The 19173-nt window shown below is 38.1% G+C and overlaps 1 protein-coding gene across 1 annotated transcript; it reads right to left on the bottom strand.

Moving 5' to 3' along the window:
• Nucleotides 1–1533: 1533 nt before the first annotated feature.
• LOC120107900 (ATP-citrate synthase beta chain protein 1-like) lies at nucleotides 1534–14582 on the bottom strand. The gene is made up of 17 exons (XM_039121416.1): nucleotides 14415–14582; nucleotides 11079–11203; nucleotides 10855–10957; nucleotides 10045–10110; nucleotides 9825–9948; nucleotides 9420–9554; nucleotides 7621–7681; nucleotides 7460–7536; nucleotides 6644–6799; nucleotides 6392–6520; nucleotides 6105–6237; nucleotides 5887–6014; nucleotides 5471–5576; nucleotides 5267–5343; nucleotides 5109–5179; nucleotides 2453–2737; nucleotides 1534–1954 (listed from the first exon to the last, which is right to left on the bottom strand). The coding sequence occupies exons 2-17, from the start codon at nucleotides 11176–11178 to the stop codon at nucleotides 1879–1881; spliced, it is 1827 nt and encodes a 608-aa protein (XP_038977344.1). The 5' UTR covers nucleotides 11179–11203; nucleotides 14415–14582; the 3' UTR covers nucleotides 1534–1878.
• Nucleotides 14583–19173: the final 4591 nt, after the last annotated feature.

Here is a 19173-nt window from a genome sequence, read left to right as displayed (position 1 = left end):
ACAATAACTCGACCTTGGCATCCATGACACCATAAAGGTAACATGAAATTGCTTGTCTTTAGCTTGTTTGGTAGAAAACGAAAAACTATGGAAATCCACATGCAACATCAGTAAAGCTAGACATATTGCATACCTCACACTGAAGCGAACAGAGTGTTTAATATACGAAATTAAGCAACTAAGCTAAGACATCGCTTGGCTCCCATGATGTTATTTTAAAATGTTCATTAATTGAACAAAATTCCAGGATAAAAAATGAGTCCTGTGGTTATGATCAAAGCCTCAGAGTGTGGCACAAACAAAAGTGGCAAATCCCGCTGTTGAAGAGTATAATTTATAAAAATGCAGTTTGAGAGTCTCAATCCCCTAATCCACATACTACACTGGTTCGCCTTCCAATGCATCTTTCCAGCTCTCTCTCTCTCTCTCTCCCCCCTTTGCATGCAGCATATTGCTCGTATAGCATATCCGTGCGGTGTCCCAGATGGGGTGGGGAACAAGCGTGAAGGGAGCCAAGTAACGAAGTATTGAGTTTAGATAAAGACAAGGTTATCGACCCTACAATCCTAGATCTTCTGGGACACTGCGTTCCATCCAGAAGGTGATTCGCGTTATCCTAAATTCTGAAGGATTGCATGGTCTACAGCCACCTCATTCCCTCTCTCTCAGTTTGCTACCTACTCTCTTCAACCGACTTCTACACAATTCAGCCCTTCCGTATCGACGGAGCACCTGGACATTCACACAGCCCCAAGAAGATTCGCGCAATCTATTTTACAAACTGCAAGGATCCAGAACTGAAGGATAAGCTGACAACTGGGTATTTAGTGGTTGGTGTGTGCAGACACTGTGCAGTATTGTCTTTTAGATCTAAACCATCTTCTCTTCTGCTTCTCTCATGCAATGTAAAAGATTGTGTTCGTGTAAACTACTCCGTAAAACATTGATCACAGCACAGTATGACCACATCACACAGACTGCAACCAGCAACCATTTTCCTGTTGAGTTACAAATACAAAGTGTTGTATACAAAAAAGAGGGACAAGGGCTATTGCATGTCCAGAATTAGTGTATAAAAATATCTGATTTAAGGAGGGGCGGGGGGAATGACAGAACCTCCCCTTTTTTTTCTTCTTCAAAGTACTCAGCTTTCTTCTGTGTGGAGGTGTTGGCGGCGGAGATGTGGTGGTGGGTATAGTAGAGAGTTAGGTCTTTTAAGAAGGTCACTTTTAGGCAAGGATGACTGGATTTGGGAAGCCCAGCAACAAGAGTGATGGTGGTCGCCGACGGTGGGGCACAGGATTGGCTGAGAATGGGTTCGAGGCAACCTGAAGGGAGAGAAGATGGAGAGAGGGAGGAGGAGGGCGGGGGAAGGAGAGAGGGGGGATCTTGCCATCGCCAACACCATCTCTATCATGGTTCCCAATCCAAGACAAATATATCAAACATGATGGTATATAACAAACAAATTTGACACACACACATACAACAGTGAAATTAACCGGGTCCTGATTTTATCTTGCAAGATGCAGAAGCAAAATGTGAACAGAATTACTCATGTCCAAATTTCATGAAGATAACCAACTCATCAGCGTTTTATTGCTCTAACACTAAGAGGAACACAATCTGCTACAACAATGCATCCAGATTCAGCAATTAGGTCCCAATATTTTTGGAACTTTCTTGGCAATATATGTTGAACATGTGATAAAGATCACATGAAAAATAAACCGTGTAAATCAGGGGCAACGAGCACTTTGATTTGCCAGTCCTCGAAATTCAAAAAGGCAGCGTACATACCAGAGAGACCCCTATAAGAATGACAACATGCTAGGAAAAACCGACAGCTGACAACCATTAAATGGTACCCAAAACTGATTATTTTGTGTAAAGAACATCTTCCCATGGATGACGGTAGAGCGGCTGCTTTAATCTCTTCTGGTCGAAAGTATGCCTGTTGGTTCCAAATGAAATAAGACAAGTGAGACAATAAGCACGGAATCTACACAAGCTTCGTATATAATTAAAAAAATACACAAACTAATAAATACACTCTTCATCAACAAGAACAATCAGGTGACGAGCAACAAACACAGAACAAGGGAAATAAAGAGTATTATAATTTGAGCAAGCAGACATGTGGTAATAGTGGATTTCACTTCATTGAAACCCGTTCTATCTTTTATCATTCTGTTGTAACATCTAACATTGAATTTTTGATGCAAAAGATCATTTGCTTACTATGCGTACATACAAAGAAGAACCACACTTTTGTTTCACTTTTTCAGCATGAATGTCATGTGATGCATGAAGAACAACATATAAATTTACCGCATATTGAAGAAACAGTGGAGATGGAGAAAATCAGCATACTGCTTTAATTTAAAATGAAACAGAATAAATACAACTTAACAAATGAATACATGTGTTGATAACTGAAGATCGAACTTACCCAATCAAACCAATTGACCGTGCCAGTACGAAGAGTCCATTCAAATATCCAATCTCAACTATCTCATCAATCTCTTGCTTGCTGAACATTCCACTGCCAGAAAGAAGATCCAAGAAAAGAGATCCAATTGCACCATCGACATTCAGAACTAAGTTATTCGCCTTTGAGAGAGTGTATGTTTCAACTTGAACAGCATACTCCATATACTTTATGGAAGGGAAATAAGTGTGAGCATATTGTTGCAAAAGTTGCACTCTCTTGTCCCTATTGTCTCTACTCTTGATCCTACCAGCATAAAGCAGAGTAATTTAACCATCAGTTCACATTTTAATTTTGAGATTTCTAAGAATAGGAAAAAAAAAGTATTTTCAAGTTATAAAGGGATGGGGTGCACGTAAATATTAAGTTTCTTGATATACAACGGACAAACCCACACAAGTGCAACATGATCAAAGTATATGAAAGCATCTGGCTGTATGGGAAATATATCCATTCCCATAAGCATGAACAAAAACACAAGTGTACATATTCAAATGCATATAGCAATAGCTATGCTACAGAATTTCTAAGATTTGCAATACTTCCAGAAGGTTCTGCAATACTTTCAGAAGGTTCTGTTCATGAGAAAGTTCTGCTTCAGTCACAGCACAGACAAGGAGAGAAACAGAAATTCTTCCTCAGCATTCATGCTCATTTTTTGCTCATGTAAGTGCACATGTCACATTGTGTGATGATGGGATCAACATTGGCAAATTCATTAGAAATGGTTAATTCTGATCAGTATTGAACTTGAGTTGCCAAAGTCAAGAGCAGGTGCAAGGAAGTGGATATTTTCAGAACATCTGATATAAGGAAATGCTCTGGAAGCTGCGGTTTCAAGTTTCTGGAGAGTTTGTGAACTAGGTATGTTCCCCTATGTAAAAGGTTTCTGCTGCTAGAATGTGACAGTCAAAAGTAGTTTTTGTTGTCCATACTTACAGATCACTACATCATTAGATATTTAAATGTTGCTTTTCTCCAAATGTTTTCTGTTTTTCAGCATTTTTGCCATAATAGTTTCATGTAAGATACTAATTTTGAATACAGCAAACAGCCAACATATAAATAACTCGGACAAATTTTATTTTCAGTCTTACAACATGAAGCAATGAATAACTTGCAATTTTTAAGCCTTTCCACAGAAAGGTTTAGTGTGCCTTGAATTCCTTGATCCGCCCCACTCCATGATTTAGTTCGACAAATTTGGAGAGCGAAAAAAAACTAATGGGGAATTTTTGAGATACATCTACCTTTGCCTCGTTTTAGATACGTAGGTGAGACGAGGTGTATTGGGGGTTAGGGTTTGATGAGAGGCAGCTCTGTTCTTGTACTCTATCCTTTTTAATTATTGTAAATTATAATGGAATCTCTGCTCCATCCTCGCCCTTGGATGTAGACTAGTGGCTCAAGGCTGAACCACGTAAATCTTTGTGTATTGTGTTTTTCTTCTCTCTATCTTCTCAAATCTCTTTGTTCTTCGTTTTGAGCCCTAAAACCCATTTCATCTAGATCCATTCCAACAAGGATTATTTAGCTAAGTTTTTGTGCCAAACAATCAATTTTAACACAGTTGCTTGTATTTTTTGGTTTTTCTCTGTATAACCTGTCTTGTGAATTTTCAGAGTATTTTTCTAGTACTGTCCTTTGACCTAACTCAAACATGGATTTTTATTCTTTGATTATTTATTTCACATTTTGACCTACATTAATAGCAAATCTATGTACCAAATAAAATGATGAAAACATGCAGCCTGAGACTGAATGAGGTGTGCCCTCAAGCCAAATTTTCTATCCTATAGGAGGGGGTGCAAATGAGGTGAACCGAGCAGAGTACCAAGCGTCTCAGGATCAACTCAGCATCTAAACAAGCTGCTTGACCTTGGCTCGAACTTGACCCGAGCACAAAATAACCTGCTCAAGTTCAGCTCTGCTAAGCTTTGGGCCTAGCTTTAGTTGAGCAAAGCCAAGCTGAGCTTTCCCGTCATATTTGAACAGCACAAGTTTTCAGGCATGGCTCGTTTGTGAGCCAAGATCTGAAATATATTTGAGCTTGGCTCATTTCCTGGCTGAGCTAAGCCTAAGTTGCTCATAAACAGATTGGTTTGTTTGCACCCCTATTCTAAAGCACATAATGAAGGATTCAAATAGAACTTCAATGTGAATATTCTAAGGAATCAAGAGTAAGATCTACAGTAAATGCCATAGTCTGATTGAGCATATTTCTATGCAATAAGAGCAAAGATGGCTGTGTACCATCTCAGGGCTTCGATCACACTGGTCGGAGATGCAAAAGTGGTGATTATGGTTGCTAAAACAAAGAGACAGATGAACCATCTACTTTTTACTTATCATTTTGGAATTAAATAAAATAATTGCTATTAATCAGTTAGGCTGATGGCTTAACAAATACCTATATACTTATCCTCAGAAGCTTAATGATAAGTAAACTTAGGAATAAATCATAGCATGTCCATGAATGCATGCATTAGACAACATCATTATAGTATAGGAAAATTGAAATCAAATGACTAGTGCATGTCGATGCCAATAAGACAGATGGCACATAACCATTGCAAGTGCACACATCATGTCATATACAGTAGTAAAGCACATATACCTGTGCCCTATCCCCGGTACACGAATGCCCTTCTTTTTCATGCCTTCAACAAACTCATAAGGAGTAAGACCCTGAAAGAAATGTATTGCAGACATATTTATTCTTGTATTTAGCAATAATGTAGCAAGTGCAGATGCTAACTATATTAGCCAAGTTACCCTGTCATATGCATCCTTGAAGTATCGAGCAGCATCATCAATTGCACCACCAAATCGAGGACCAATTGTCAGCAACCCTGTTTCACAAACTTAGTCATGTAACATTTTATATCTATTTGGGTACTTCTTCGGCTCTGTCATTCAAGAACTAGAGAAAAAGAATAAAGTAACAGCTTCAACATGCCATTAACTTGCAGAAATTACCTGAGACCAGACTGGAGACTAAATCCTTTCCAGCTCTTGCTGTTACTATAGTGTTATGAGCACCAGAGACACAAGGACCATGATCGGCACACAACATGATGCAAATCTGACAATTACAGCAAGTGCTGCTGAGTTAGGAACATGAAAATTACAGATACGGAAAGCAGTAAATTTGTCTCTACAATCCATTTGATGTGGGTTATAATTTGAGCTTATGGACAGATATAACTGTGTCGCTGCTGGGCTAGGAACAAGAAAACTACAGATACAGAATAGTATATTTGTGTCTACAGTCCATTTGATGTTGGTTATAATTTGAGCTTGTAAATAGATACAACTGTGCCAAGGTAAAACACAGCAGCAGAAAATTATAGATGGCTTTCAAAAGATAGCAGAGGAATCACATTTTTACCAACCTCAATAAATTTTGTGCAATAGCGCGGAAGACTACGCTTGAACCACAAAAGAGAGATAACATCACCCACACCGTAACCCTGTTCAACAATGGTAGACATTGGCACACCAGCATAACATGGCTCGTCACCTATAAATGGACATATGCACACTTCAACATTAATGAACAGAAGATACTCCATAGTGCACACAAAAAGGAAAGAAAAACTGCCAATCAAACCTCTGTCATCTGAGATAGTTGAGATAATATGTGTTGGAGCGCGGACCCTTCCACTTTTAATTGCAATGTTAAGGTCCTCAGGTATTTGAGGAGTTTTAACTTCAGATACAGGGGTAATCTTTCCTTCTTCAACCTAACATAGAAATAGTTAGCCGTTGAGGATTCATTTTAGATGAACTGTTCTTCGTAAAGGAATAACTCATATCACTATGGAACGCATATGCTTGTCCAACCAAAGAGGTCATTTATCTGCCACCTTGATGCATTTGAGGAAAATATGAACATACCAGTTTCTGAAATGTTTCTTTGATTGCACCCTCCAGTGCTTCATATGAAGTGGGAACAACTGCTCCAGCTTCCCTTAGTGCCTGATTTTTTGCCTGCGCTGATTCCAATTCACCACCACTTTTAGCACCCTGTTTTAATAATACAGCACAAGATTGGAAATGAGAATCTAAAAAATGTGATGATTATGATTGCAACAAGAAGTATAAAGCTAGTGAAAAATATTAGAATTAAGATGCTCAATTATAACTCACAGCATGACCAAACTGCACTTCTGACTTGAAGAGCCGTGCACAGGTTCCACTAACCCAAGCAACAACTGGTTTATGAACCCTTCCTTCTTTTAGGGCCTCAACTAGGGAGTACTCATCTCTCCCACCCAGTTCCCCCAGCACAACCATCATTTTTACCTAAGTTAGGTCCAGCCACAATTTTCACAAAAAAGAAACGAAAAGCTGTCAGAGGAAAAGTACCATTAAAATTTGTATCAAATATTCATCTTCCATAAAGTAGATTGTTATGGCTGAATCTCCCCTTTTTTTGCATTATAGTACTTGATATTGTTCTTAAAATTGACCTAGATTCAGCAGACTTTTTTCCAACACAAGAGAATGAAAGAGATCTGGCACATCTAAGCAAGCAACTTAAATGACTGTCAAGTCTTATACAAATATATTTGCCGTCAGGTTTCACATTCAGGCTGCAAAGCATGAGTGCCTGCTTCAGTTTCACATTCATTTTACAGGGGTAGTGCGAAACCATACAAACAGTAGGGAGCTTTCATATGATGTTAGAAAAGAAAGGAAAGTTGCACATTGCCAACTAAAACCAGTTAATGATTCGTAGCATCAAGCCTTCCCAGACAAATTTGTTATTTTTCAGGCATCCTTGAAAATGGATGTTCAGTTGTTAACAAACTAGGCTACACTTTTAGCATGTCATCGCTGGTATGAACATGACCAGCAAAGAGCAAATATTAATTTCCCTTCGTAATGGATACAGACAACAAACTGACTAAAGCTCCATAATGAACTCATTAAACAACCAAATTGACATGAATAATTAATCACCTGTGGGATGTTGTTAAACCGCAGGACATGATCAGAAAGAGTTGACCCTGGAAAAACATCTCCTCCAATTGCAATGCCTGGAAAAGTTTAACAGGTTTCGAGAGTTTAAATCCACTCCTCAGCGAATAGGGAACATTAACCCTAGTCACAATATACTGTACCTTCATAAATTCCATCAGTCACACGTGCAATTGTGTTGTAAAGCTCATTTGACATGCCTCCCTGTGACCACAAAATCATGTTCTCAGAAACTCAGACCTGAATAGCGTATGCATTATTATAAAACTAAAAACAATATATTGCTTCTTGTAATTATTTTCTCCAAATGGCAAAAAAATCAGATTGACAAAGAACAGCGTGGACCCGGAAAGATTTATCCTTAAAACAGATCACAAGAAGAAGTAGGGTGTTAGTAATATAAGAAGTTGGTTGTTTTCCAAGTTTTCTTGTAGCTAGTGTCAATCTAAGAAGCATCCATACTTGTAAACATGATGTAATTACTTACAGTACAGTTCAGTTAACATGATGTAATTACTTATAGTACAGCTCGGTTGAGATATGCATCAAAGAAAGAATATTTTGTAGGTCGGCCACCATAGCACACTTCAGTTTTGACTCATTAGGAAGCCAACAAAATTCTTATATATTTGTGATTATTCTGTTATATAGGAAGCAAACTGCTAAGCCCAACCATTGTGGCATAAACTCTAAGCAAGCTTGTAACAGTGAAATGAGCAATTTAGTACACTCTTGCACTTTGTTCTTTTTTTGCATAAATCAACAGGCAAGTGTGTTTATGAGTGACACTACAATCATCTCAAGGCACTAGCACAGGAAAGAACTAAAAACAATATGGTGTTTTTTTTTTTTTTTGAGTGTGCACTGCATGTGAATACATGCATGACTTTATGTTCCATTGCCATAGATGCGTTGGTTTTAAAATATGAATAGTCATTAGATGTCACATACAATAAACAAAATTAGGGTTTGAAGATTTTGCAAATTAGATTTAATTTTTCAGTCTGTGAGCTTACAAAACATTAGCATGTAATATCACACAATCACATACCAATGCACATGCAAGCACATAATCAACTATGTAACTTTTTTATGTTCTTAGTGAAAATTGTGTTTGCACACATGCATGCATTCATGTCCAGGGACACTTCCATAAATAACACAATTACTGATACTTTCACAATTTTTCAAGGTTCAGCTTTATAAATCTTATTATAGCACTTTCTAGTTGAAGAGTGTATCTTTCCCATCATGAATTCTTGTCTTGCTCTTCTCCACAATCTTTTGACTTAAAAATGATGAAGGTGACCCCTAGCTGACTAGATGCCACCTTTTTGTTGAAGCGAAAACCATCTTCCCATTCTGACAACAGATCCACCAATAACATATGCATCCCCAGTATGATACATATTTTCCGACACAACTGACTGGTTAGTTGAAGATAATGCCCTCAAAACCTAGTAACCGTATCAACATGTTACCAATTCAATATGGTATGGTACGCACCCTACATCAACACAGTCTCCCAAAAAAATTTTCTTACTCCCAGACATGGTACTGCCGAACTGGACGGTGCAGGGCGGTTCTGCCTGGTATGGACCAATTCAGTTCATCCATCAATCCAAACCTAGGATCTGTCCTAGTTCCGCATCGGTACGATACAGTGCGCTTTGATACCGGCGGTTCAAGATGGTTTGGCAGACCATGGTTGGGGCAAAAGAACAAATAGAAAGAATCAATAAATTCATTACCCAGATAGTTAAATACTTATGCGGGTACTTAATACCATTTAAAACATATTCTACAACTTCCTAAAGTGCAGTTAGATTTTAAAAATTTTACAAAGTTCATTTACCATTATCAAAAACATAACCAATAAGGTAAAAAATACAGTATATGAAATAGAATTTCTTAGAGAATGCTGTCATCAGTGAGAACATACTGATTTGGATACAAATCCAACAGATCCAGGTCTGTAAAGCTTGCAGTGAATTATATTGTCAATTGTCCCAGCAGTGTCGCCAATCTTAAAAGCTCCAGCTTGGATTCCTCCAACAGTGGCAGGACCAATAACAACCTGCAATTAATATTGGCACAGAGACTTGTAATCTAGTGCAACCAGCAGAGAGGACAAAATTCTGATAAAGGATCTGTGCAGTAGTGAGTCTCAAACTAATCCATCTCAAACTAATCATCTTTCATATAATGTTCTTTAAGTATTATCAGTGTAAATTTTTCTACAACAGAAGTTCTTACTTGTAAATAAATGAGTTAAATCTTTTTCAAATCCAGTTCTAGTTATGTTAACCATTAAATCTCACAAAGTTGTCCCAAGCTCTCTTTTCACCTTGTTATTCGCCTGCGCATAAGCAATTAACTGCTTTGTGTCTGATTCTGGAACGCCTTCAGCTATAATAGCTACAACTTTGATTGTTGGTTGTTTCAAAGCAGACATTGAAGAGGCAGCTGCACTGCAGATTTTAAAAACAGAATAACCAAAACAAGGCGCAGGTGAAAATGCAGAGTACTACTTTGAAGGGTGCAAAAGAACAAAAAAGATCACTGACCTTCTAAATGATGCAAAGTTGATAAAAACATCAGCTGTTGGATGAGCTCTACAAGCTGCTTCAATGCTACAATAAAAACAGAAACGGTAACATTATGCCAACATTTATTTGAAAACATAAGCAAATAATTTATGTGACTGCGCAATGGTACAGATCATGTGGTAACTTAACACATATGATGAATATCCAAATTACAGACATTTAACATATGCACACCTGTCTTGTTGGGTAAATCTCCAAACAAACTTTACAGTTAAAACATTTACAATTGAGTATTACGATTAGCAGTTATCCTATAGGTATTCATAGTATCTGTTCAAGTTTATTTGTTTATGTCCAATCACTATCCTTAAAGGAAATTGTTACTCTGGTTGGAGATGTGGTTGTGAGGCATGCTCTCGGCATGGCTCCAAGACCAGGATTGCATCCTTCATTTTTTTATTATTTATTTATTTTTGATACAACGGCAGCTCAAACAGCTCTAGTGTGAGTACAGCCAGTAGATCCTTCATATTAAATGCACCACAGAAGAATGCAGTTCAGTATAAAAATGTGAACCATCCTAACTTGGTGATGCTAGACCTTAATCTGCATCAAAGCTTATGATAAAGATGCAAAGTCTGTCATCAAGGTGGGGAATCGCACATAAATTAGAATAAGGTAATATACAAATTGGCATTTATAGGAATCAGATCAATTTTCCCAGCCAAAATTCACAACATTAAGCCTAAGGGGCTTGACTTCTAAGCTACTTGTAGCAATAGATTTTAAATTCAGTTTAGGATGATTAATGTAAAAAGTTGTTTTCACCTTGAATGAACTGGAATGGCAATTTCCTCCTGACCAAAAAATAGTTTCTGAAACCCTTCAGAACCAGGATTAATAATTCCAGCAACAGAAGGTGTCTCCCTCCCTGTGTAGATGAAAATCACAGCCAATTTTAGTCTAATGAATCATACACCCATCAATATAGTAATTACATCCTACATTTACTCCATATAAGTTAAAACATTAAAAAAAAAAACTGTACAAACCACAAAGGAAGTCAAAATCAAGCATCCTTTGGATGGGAAGTTGCTTATAATTGTAGAATAATGCTTGGGTTTGCCGCGAGAAAAGTTGTCCTGTGGCCATGATGTAACAAGGAAATCAAGGCAACCTGCAAAAAAATGTGAATAGTCTCCATTAATGGAAGATATAAACCTTGATTTCATAGTGTAAGATAAAATTAGAAACAAGCAAAAGAATTAAGAGTGCAGAGTGGAGACTGTTATCCAACTACAAAAAATTAACATTAAGTTTTAGCAAAGATTGTTGCTTTGCTTTTAAAGGTAGAAACAAAAATGAAGAAGATGGGTGTGATGATATATGACTTGTCGGATCAAAGGAAATGAACTTCTTCTGTAACTTTAGTTCTTTTCTTCAATACCACAAGGTTGATGTCTTGACGATACTAATAAATTGACGAAATAATGGCTTTATTGTGTGGTATGGCTCTATCTAACAAACCAAGAATGATGGGACAAGTACATATAAACATACGTGGCACTTGCTTTCTCAAAAACCATTTAAGATGCAGAGAGAAAGTGTTTGCTGTTTTCAAATGCCACCAGAATTCGGGAAAATGTCACAAGCTGACATTATCAATGAAAGTAGCTCGATGTTAGGAAAGAACCTACTAATCAAAACTTTTGATCACTATCACACATATAAATAGTCATAGCAATCGAGAATCAGTTACATCGATGCTCCCTAAGATAGTGACATGCATCTCCTTTCGAAGAAGTTCTATTTAGCTGCAAGACAAAATGAGATATAACATTAAACTACTATTTTGGGCTTGATTTCGTGCCATTACAAGAAGTAATGAACTCCAGAATTCGGATATTATTAGTGAAATTATTACGGTGTCAGTCTCAAGCAACTCATTGACTTAATTCTAGATAATTTGACTCTATAATCTATCTGCCCATCTTTCTTCCTCTGCTTAATTTCCAGATAGTTTTCTGTTCCCATCAAGATGCAGATCTAATCTCCAGCTACTTCATGGATTTTGGTGTCTTAACATTGGAGCACAATCTTACAAACAAAACATTGGAGTACACTATTACAAATAAAAAGTAGAAGGATAAACATCAATTTTAATGGCAGACGAAAAAGGTCCAAGTAAAATGCCCAAAATGGTGAGAGCAAAAAGAGGAAGCTCCACTAAAACTTGTCATCAAGAAATACAACAACAATATTTTTGCCATCTAGATCTATTATGTACAATATAAAGAGAGGAGAATAGTTATCAACAGGCAGAAAGTTATAGCATGCCCTTAATGTGATCGTCAGATTGACACATACAATTAATGCTTACGAGAAAAAGTTCGTAAGATAGAAGTAATGCCTGCAGATTTATATGGAACTCAGGTTTGGCAAAAAAAATTGGCTTAAGTTGAGTGGTGGCCTTGCCACCATTTTGCTCCAAAAGATAATAAATCAATAAATAAAAATGGCACAAGAAAATAAGGAGCAACATCAAAAGAATAATGTCAAGATGGATTTAGGGTACATTAAAGACAAATTTAGAAATTGTACTAGGTGTGGATAAAATTTTGACCTGACTTTGATGGTAAAAGCATGTACTTTAAGCCTTAAGGGAAAATCGATACAAAATGGCTGGCCAAAATGTCAAAGGGCAACCTCATATAAGTGGAGGTTAAGAAAAGTAATTTGGAAAAAAAGATTATTGAGTCAGTACATAACTTTTAACGGGAATTAATAAATCAAAGATGTACATGAGGCCAACACCCAATGGTTGGGATAACAACTGTTGATATTAATAAAATATAGTTGAGAATTTTGCCTCTTGATAGGAATAAAGAGCAAATAACTCATAATGCACATGTCATTGACTTAGCTGACATGTAGTTGAAGCAATATATGTCAAAAACTGATCAAAGGAATAAAGGGATTCGGCATTGGGTTCGGATCTAAGTCAGTTCTAAAAGGCTACTATAGATTAAGAAATAATCCTGGAGATCTAATTAAATAAGACTGGTATCAATAAAACCTAGACAAATTTAGAAGCACCTAATGTCAAGATGAGTCAAATATTTTTTTTCTAACTAAACTACGTCAAGATGAATCAGAGAACTTATCTAATCAAGAGGTATATTATAGAGAACATTCTTTTTTCTCTTATATGTAAAACCTTTTACCTTTTCAACAAAAAACGAATATAGACATATTTGTGGGGGGTAGGTTTAAGAGTCATACAGCAATAAATAGGAGTGTCCATACATTACAAAGAGCATCTTGAATTGAACAAAATTTCTAGTTCTATTCTCTATCATTCTTTATAGTTCTTTATTGCTGTTTTTTTCTCCTATCTTGCTCCTCCATTATTGGGCAAATCTTTTTCCTCCAGGAGGAAAATCACCATTTCAACTGCTCATATGATTGAGACAAGACTAATCAATTATGGTAATGGAATAAGACTTCTCTTAGTAGGAATAAGGGCAAGTAAGCATTCATAGTGCCAATCCCAAATGGTAGGGGCTATTTTTATCATAATACAGATAGAATAGGTTCCACATGGAAGAAAATTCTTTAGTAGTTTGAAGGCAATCGGTTACCAGATTTACAATACAATAATGCCACTGAGAAGCCACCTAAAAAGACCTACGACATAACCACTGTAAGTGAGACCAGCAGATCTGTAACTTATCATAATCACCCTTGTAACTTAATATTCAGATAGAAATATCTGTCATCAGAACTGACGGGATCCTAACAACATAGACTGGAAGCAATGTTGCACACTTGCAACAATAACAAGCTACGCTCGATTATCAAAACAGAATAAAAATAGCTCACTGAAGATTCTTGGCGTCTAAAAATTCCAACAACTTGTGATAGCAGAACATTCAGCCACCGCATGACAACCTAGTCCCTAAAAAATCGATTTTTCCCAAAAAAAAAAAGGTTGAACAATGACAACCCAAGAAAACTTTAGGGAAAAAGCGTCAGATCTATCGATTGTCGCCAGAAAAGAGAATAAATTCTCAGACTTGGAAACCGAAAAACCTTCCCAGTGCCAAAAATGGGACTGAATCATAGATCCCACGAAGCACTGCAAGAGGGGAGAAACCACTATCAAGCACAAGACATCCAATCAGATCCACGCAATCCACGGAGCAGACATAAATCAAGACCCCTCGGTTTCCACTACAACCGCGTCGATCCAACAAAAAGAATCACAGATCTCACTACCAGATTCAAGCAGAGCCCAAAATTCAAACTCCAGAGCAAAATCCGACAACCATTCGACAAAATTCCAGCAAGAAAAGCACGAACCGACGGCCAAAGAGAACGAGACGTACCTAAAAAAAGGGATCAAGAGCTTCTCCCCCTTGTGGAGCTAGAAGGAACGGATCGAGAGAGCCGGCGAGGGTGGGGGAGATACGGCGATCTCGGGAGAAGCGGTGTCGGGCTATATATAGAGGAAGCACTCCATCTACCCCCAGCCAGAGAGAAGCGGGGGGTGCAGCTCCGAATCGCAAGCACGTGTTGGGTTAGTTAGCTCACGACTGTCAGATCATGGACGCGGCCTGAGGCGGGCGCGCTTCCGAACAGGAGTCGGGGGGTTATGTTACCGGCGAGTGACCAGATGTCAAACGGGAGGTTCGGTCTCGGTGGCGAGTAGGTGGGGAGCGTCTCATGGCCGCAATGGAAGACTGCCTAAATCCAGGAAAAATAACCTACAAAAGTTTTATCTCATTGTTTGGGGCGCCACTCCATCCCCCACTCCAGCTATATTATCCTCTCTATTCTCTGTTACACACATGAAATTATCATATCCCCCAGCTCAAAGACGGAGAAAAAAAAAAATTCAATACAGGCGTGCATGTTAATTTATCGCTGAGCTGATCGATTTGATAAAATCAAAAAAATTTATTACATATAGAGGTCAAGATTTCATGAATCATATAACTAATCATCAATTTTCACATGAGACTAATGGTAAATAGGATGCAAGTTGTGATAGTTTTTATCAAAAGATTCACTTTTTTAAGAATTTCGTATAATTTTATCAACTACACAAGTCACTCCATATTCTCTTATTTATTATTAATGTTCTGCAGGTCAATGTTTCATATGCACCAAAAGTGCCCTCTAAGCGTTACCATTTCACCTAACATATCTGCACTCAAGCGCTTCCACTTAATAGCCTAGGGCCACGAGGAATTCCAGCTACAATGAGAACCGCTTTGGTACCTGGGTTGGGCTCCGAAGCACTTCTGGCTCTGCGTGGTAGGTTTGGCTGGAGTTGGACCCGACGGCATACCAGCATTTCGTGGTACTTATTGCGAGAAGGACAAGGGCGGGTTGTTCTGGTAATTTCCGTGTCCGTTGGAACATGAAACATCCAGATGGGCGAGTCATCAACTGCCACGAATGAATGTAAGTGGGTCCATCGGTTTATAATATTTCGTGGACCGGAAAATCTAGCAGCAGCGATCCCCACGTTGCACCACCGCTGCAGATGTCTCGAATCGGACAAACAATGCGACAACATCACGTGACTTGCATAACGGAATCTTTGGGTATCCGAGACGAGGGATGTAACGTTGCAGACGTGGAAGACAAAAGAGAAAAAGAAAAAATATTGAGATACAAATCTTGATGCGCTTTAAGAAAGATACGCTCGCCGTTTGAGATTCCTTTGGTTTTCCAATGGTTTGGCGAGCAAATTTGGTTGGGAGCTTATTGACGCTGCCGTCAACTTAAGATGATGGCATTCTCCTTGTTTAGTGGGGAAGGATTGGCTTTTTTTTTTTTTTTTGTACACTGGCTGCTCACGTAGCAAATGTATGTGAGTACAGTAAAAAAATAAAATAAAAAAAGCTAGCTAAGCGTTTAGTAAATATCCGCCTAATTTTTTCAAAAAAAAAATTTTCAAGTGGTGCGCCGCATATAAGGCCACCCAGTCAGCAGTTGTGTTAGCCTTTTGATACATATGCATGATCCTGAAAGAGCTATAGTCCTCTGCTATCCGTCGTATGTCAAGAAGCAAGGACTGTCCATCCAACTCGGAGAGTCGTCTGTAGATCTTCTCGATCACAGAGACAGAATCGCCCTCCAGATGAATGTACTCTGCATCTAGAATGTGCCTCGCATGGAAGATGCTCTCCCATGCTGCTCATAGCTTTGCTCTAATAATAGGAGTGATGAAGAAGTGGCATTTGAAATCCTCTGAGCCTCCTTCCTTAAGGTCCATTACCCATCTTAGAGCCTGGCTGCGGTTGGTTGAAATTATAAGTTTATTTCCATTATTACCCCTACTATTTTGTGGTATTAACGGATAACCCTTCTTGCAGTAGGGGCTCTCTTACAGGGGACGAAGAGTACCCTAACTTGGACGGCCGTGATTTACTGCTGATTCGGGGTGGGACCTACAGTAGTTGGGCGGGACCACGGGTTGGCGCCCTTTATCCGTTAAAACGTACACTGTTCAGTGTTCGGTGAAGATTTTCCACTGAAAGCAAGGTTTGATTATGACTTATGCTAAGTCTAAAGCCACATGATGGGTCCATTTTACATTCCATTGGTTTTTAATTAAAATAGGAGAAGGCACCTTTTGGTTAGTTCAAGCTTTGTCAAAACCAAATAAGGCATAATTGGACATGAAAATGTCTATAGGTAAACAAATGAAATTGTAAACTGGGTAGCCTCGCAGATTATACTGGTTGTACTTTATGGACGACCCATGCAAGTATTCTATTCAGTTTAGAAAAATTTTATTTTCTGATTTTGTTAGATATATTCATGCTAGATGGGTGCGAGCCATTTATTAAAAAAATACATGCAAGTTGCTTTTTGCCAATGTTATCAAAGTTATGTGTTGCTTCCAAAGTGAATTATGTCCGCATGAATTTGACGAGGATGTAAAACATGTATTGTTTAGGTTTTGCTGATGAAGTTTAATTGTTCAAAGGCTTTAATAGAAATATTAAATTGTTACTTTGATACTATGCCTACATAATGCGCATGCAACAAATCATGGGCCAACTTGACTTGTGCCTAATTTAAGAAATTTTAGGAGCTTTGCATGAGTTGTTTATATGTCATGACAGGTTCTAGAGCAGAAGCAACACAACACGATCGCTTTTCTTCGAAACAAACCCCGCCACGCCTAACTTGCCCTCCTACTCAATACTTCTGGCAAGAATGTTCGCTTTTATGCTTTGTCGCAATTGATTGACGTAGTCAAGAAGTTAAGATAGTGGTAGGGTCACTAGCTTTGTCCCAAGCCAAATGTCGTACCATTAAATTCTTTTTTTTTAGAACGATGAATTTTACCTTTTCATACTTCATCTTTCAAAAGTAAGCCCACATATGTTGGGATGAGAATGTGAAAAAAAAAAAAAAAAAAAAAAATCTGATGAAGCAAAAAGGTGAAATCCAAACTTAACAAGAGAGGGTCATATTTTTAGAGCAATTTTTCAAAAGGGTCTAAGCCCCTATATCAAGGCCTGATATCTATTACAGGCATTCTTTTCTGTCGGGTGAAAGGTATAAACATCCTTAGCTGGATGTGTAACTACACAAGCATGCTATCAATGTTAAAAATCCAAAAATGATAAAAGATGATAGCATGAGTTCAGATGCCTTAAGCTTCAACGACTTAAAGCAACCATTAAAGCTACCGTTTTTTATTTACCTTATAGATTGTCTTATAATTAACCAATGCAAAGAAAGTGGAGGCTAAAGAAAGTTCATTTTGATCTTAATATTTCCTGCAATCGGTCAAGATGGAGGGAGGAGAGATGGACAAAATAATAAAGCGGCAAAGAAGAGGATAGCATAATTAAGAGGGTGGTTGCCAATCTGCTGGAGACGGTTTGAGAGTTGGCCGTATGGTTGAGAATTAATTCCCACAAGTTTGGTTCCTTTATTGCTATCAAGCCAGATGCTGACAGTCGTGCTTTTAGAAAAATAAACTTTAGACTGGAGTTAAAAACCCAAGAGGATGAATTGAAAGATTAGATTTTAACAGAATAGTTTTTTTTTTTTGTTTAACAAAGAGGGGGAGGAGGAGAATTAACTCCACCTGTATAGCAGCCCCCACTGAGCCTCCTTCCACCAGAGAATGTCCGACGCGAGTAGAAAGACTCATACCCTCTCTACCAGCACGGATGAACCCGTGTGTGAATAAGTCACCCCAGCACCATCTTAGTACCGGCAGACCTGATAGCGATTTCACCGGATAAATCAGGCGAGGGGCATTCGGTCCCCATATTTGATCGATTACACCATTTCAAAACCCTTTTCAAAATCTAATATGCAATCAATATGCTGTTTTTTTTTATTCCAATGGTAGAAAGATATGACTTCAATGAACACTAGAAGACAGCAATCTAGTAAGGTGAGGTGCCTTAAACCTCTGGCAGTTAGTGCTTGTTCAATTAATCGAGGCAAAAAAGCATTAACCGATTAGTCAGAACTTTGGGGAACTATTAAATGGACTTGCAGCCTGAAAGCTGCACCATTTGACCTAATGGAGAATACTTTTCTTAGATGTTTGCCGGTAGTTAGCTTCATTAGTAGTTGTAGAAACGCATCGCTATCCATCAAAATCGAATTAAAACACGAAATGACTACGTGCACGTAACCGGTTACATGTAGCATATCACTAGGAAAGCGTAGATCGAGATTTGGCCGCCATGCTTTCACAAATCCTCTACAAGAAGTCGTTGTCTATTCCTGGCAAAAGAAGGAAAGCCCCTTCCCCTAGAAAGTTTGCAGGCTCTTGCAGGTAAAGAACTACATTCTGTTGCTGTAGCTGAGAAAGAACTGTCTGTCCGCCTCTTAAATTTTAAGAAAACATTTGATGGAGGTTTGAAGCCAAAGTATGCAATTGTTTGTAGATCAACAGGATAGCAAGCTCTGTCTTCTTCTCTTTTTTTTTTCTTTTTTTTTTTAAGAAGAAGGATAGCAGGCTCTATCACACCTTTAAAAAGAAGAAGAAAAAAAAGAAAGTGTTAAACCTCACTTCGGACTGTGAAATATTTGCGCAAGGACCAATCTCCAATTGGGTATCCGTCTGCTGTCTTGTTTTGTCTACCAGTTCACTAAGGC

Source organism: Phoenix dactylifera, unplaced genomic scaffold, assembly GCF_009389715.1.
Source record: "Phoenix dactylifera cultivar Barhee BC4 unplaced genomic scaffold, palm_55x_up_171113_PBpolish2nd_filt_p 001069F, whole genome shotgun sequence".
In the NCBI taxonomy this organism is placed as follows: domain Eukaryota; kingdom Viridiplantae; phylum Streptophyta; class Magnoliopsida; order Arecales; family Arecaceae; genus Phoenix; species Phoenix dactylifera.
This window is presented reverse-complemented; position numbering and strand designations above follow the sequence as displayed.

Excerpts from the sequence above, each read along its gene's own strand:
- LOC120107900 (XM_039121416.1), bottom strand. The coding sequence starts at position 11,178 with ATGGCCACAGGACAACTTTTCTCGCGGCAAACCCAAGCATTATTCTAC. Across the intron at positions 10,958-11,078 it reads TGATTTTGACTTCCTTTGTG|GGAGGGAGACACCTTCTGTT; the intron begins GTTTGTACAGTT and ends TCATCTACACAG. Across the intron at positions 5,344-5,470 it reads AGTCTCCAGTCTGGTCTCAG|GGTTGCTGACAATTGGTCCT; the intron begins GTAATTTCTGCA and ends TTTGTGAAACAG.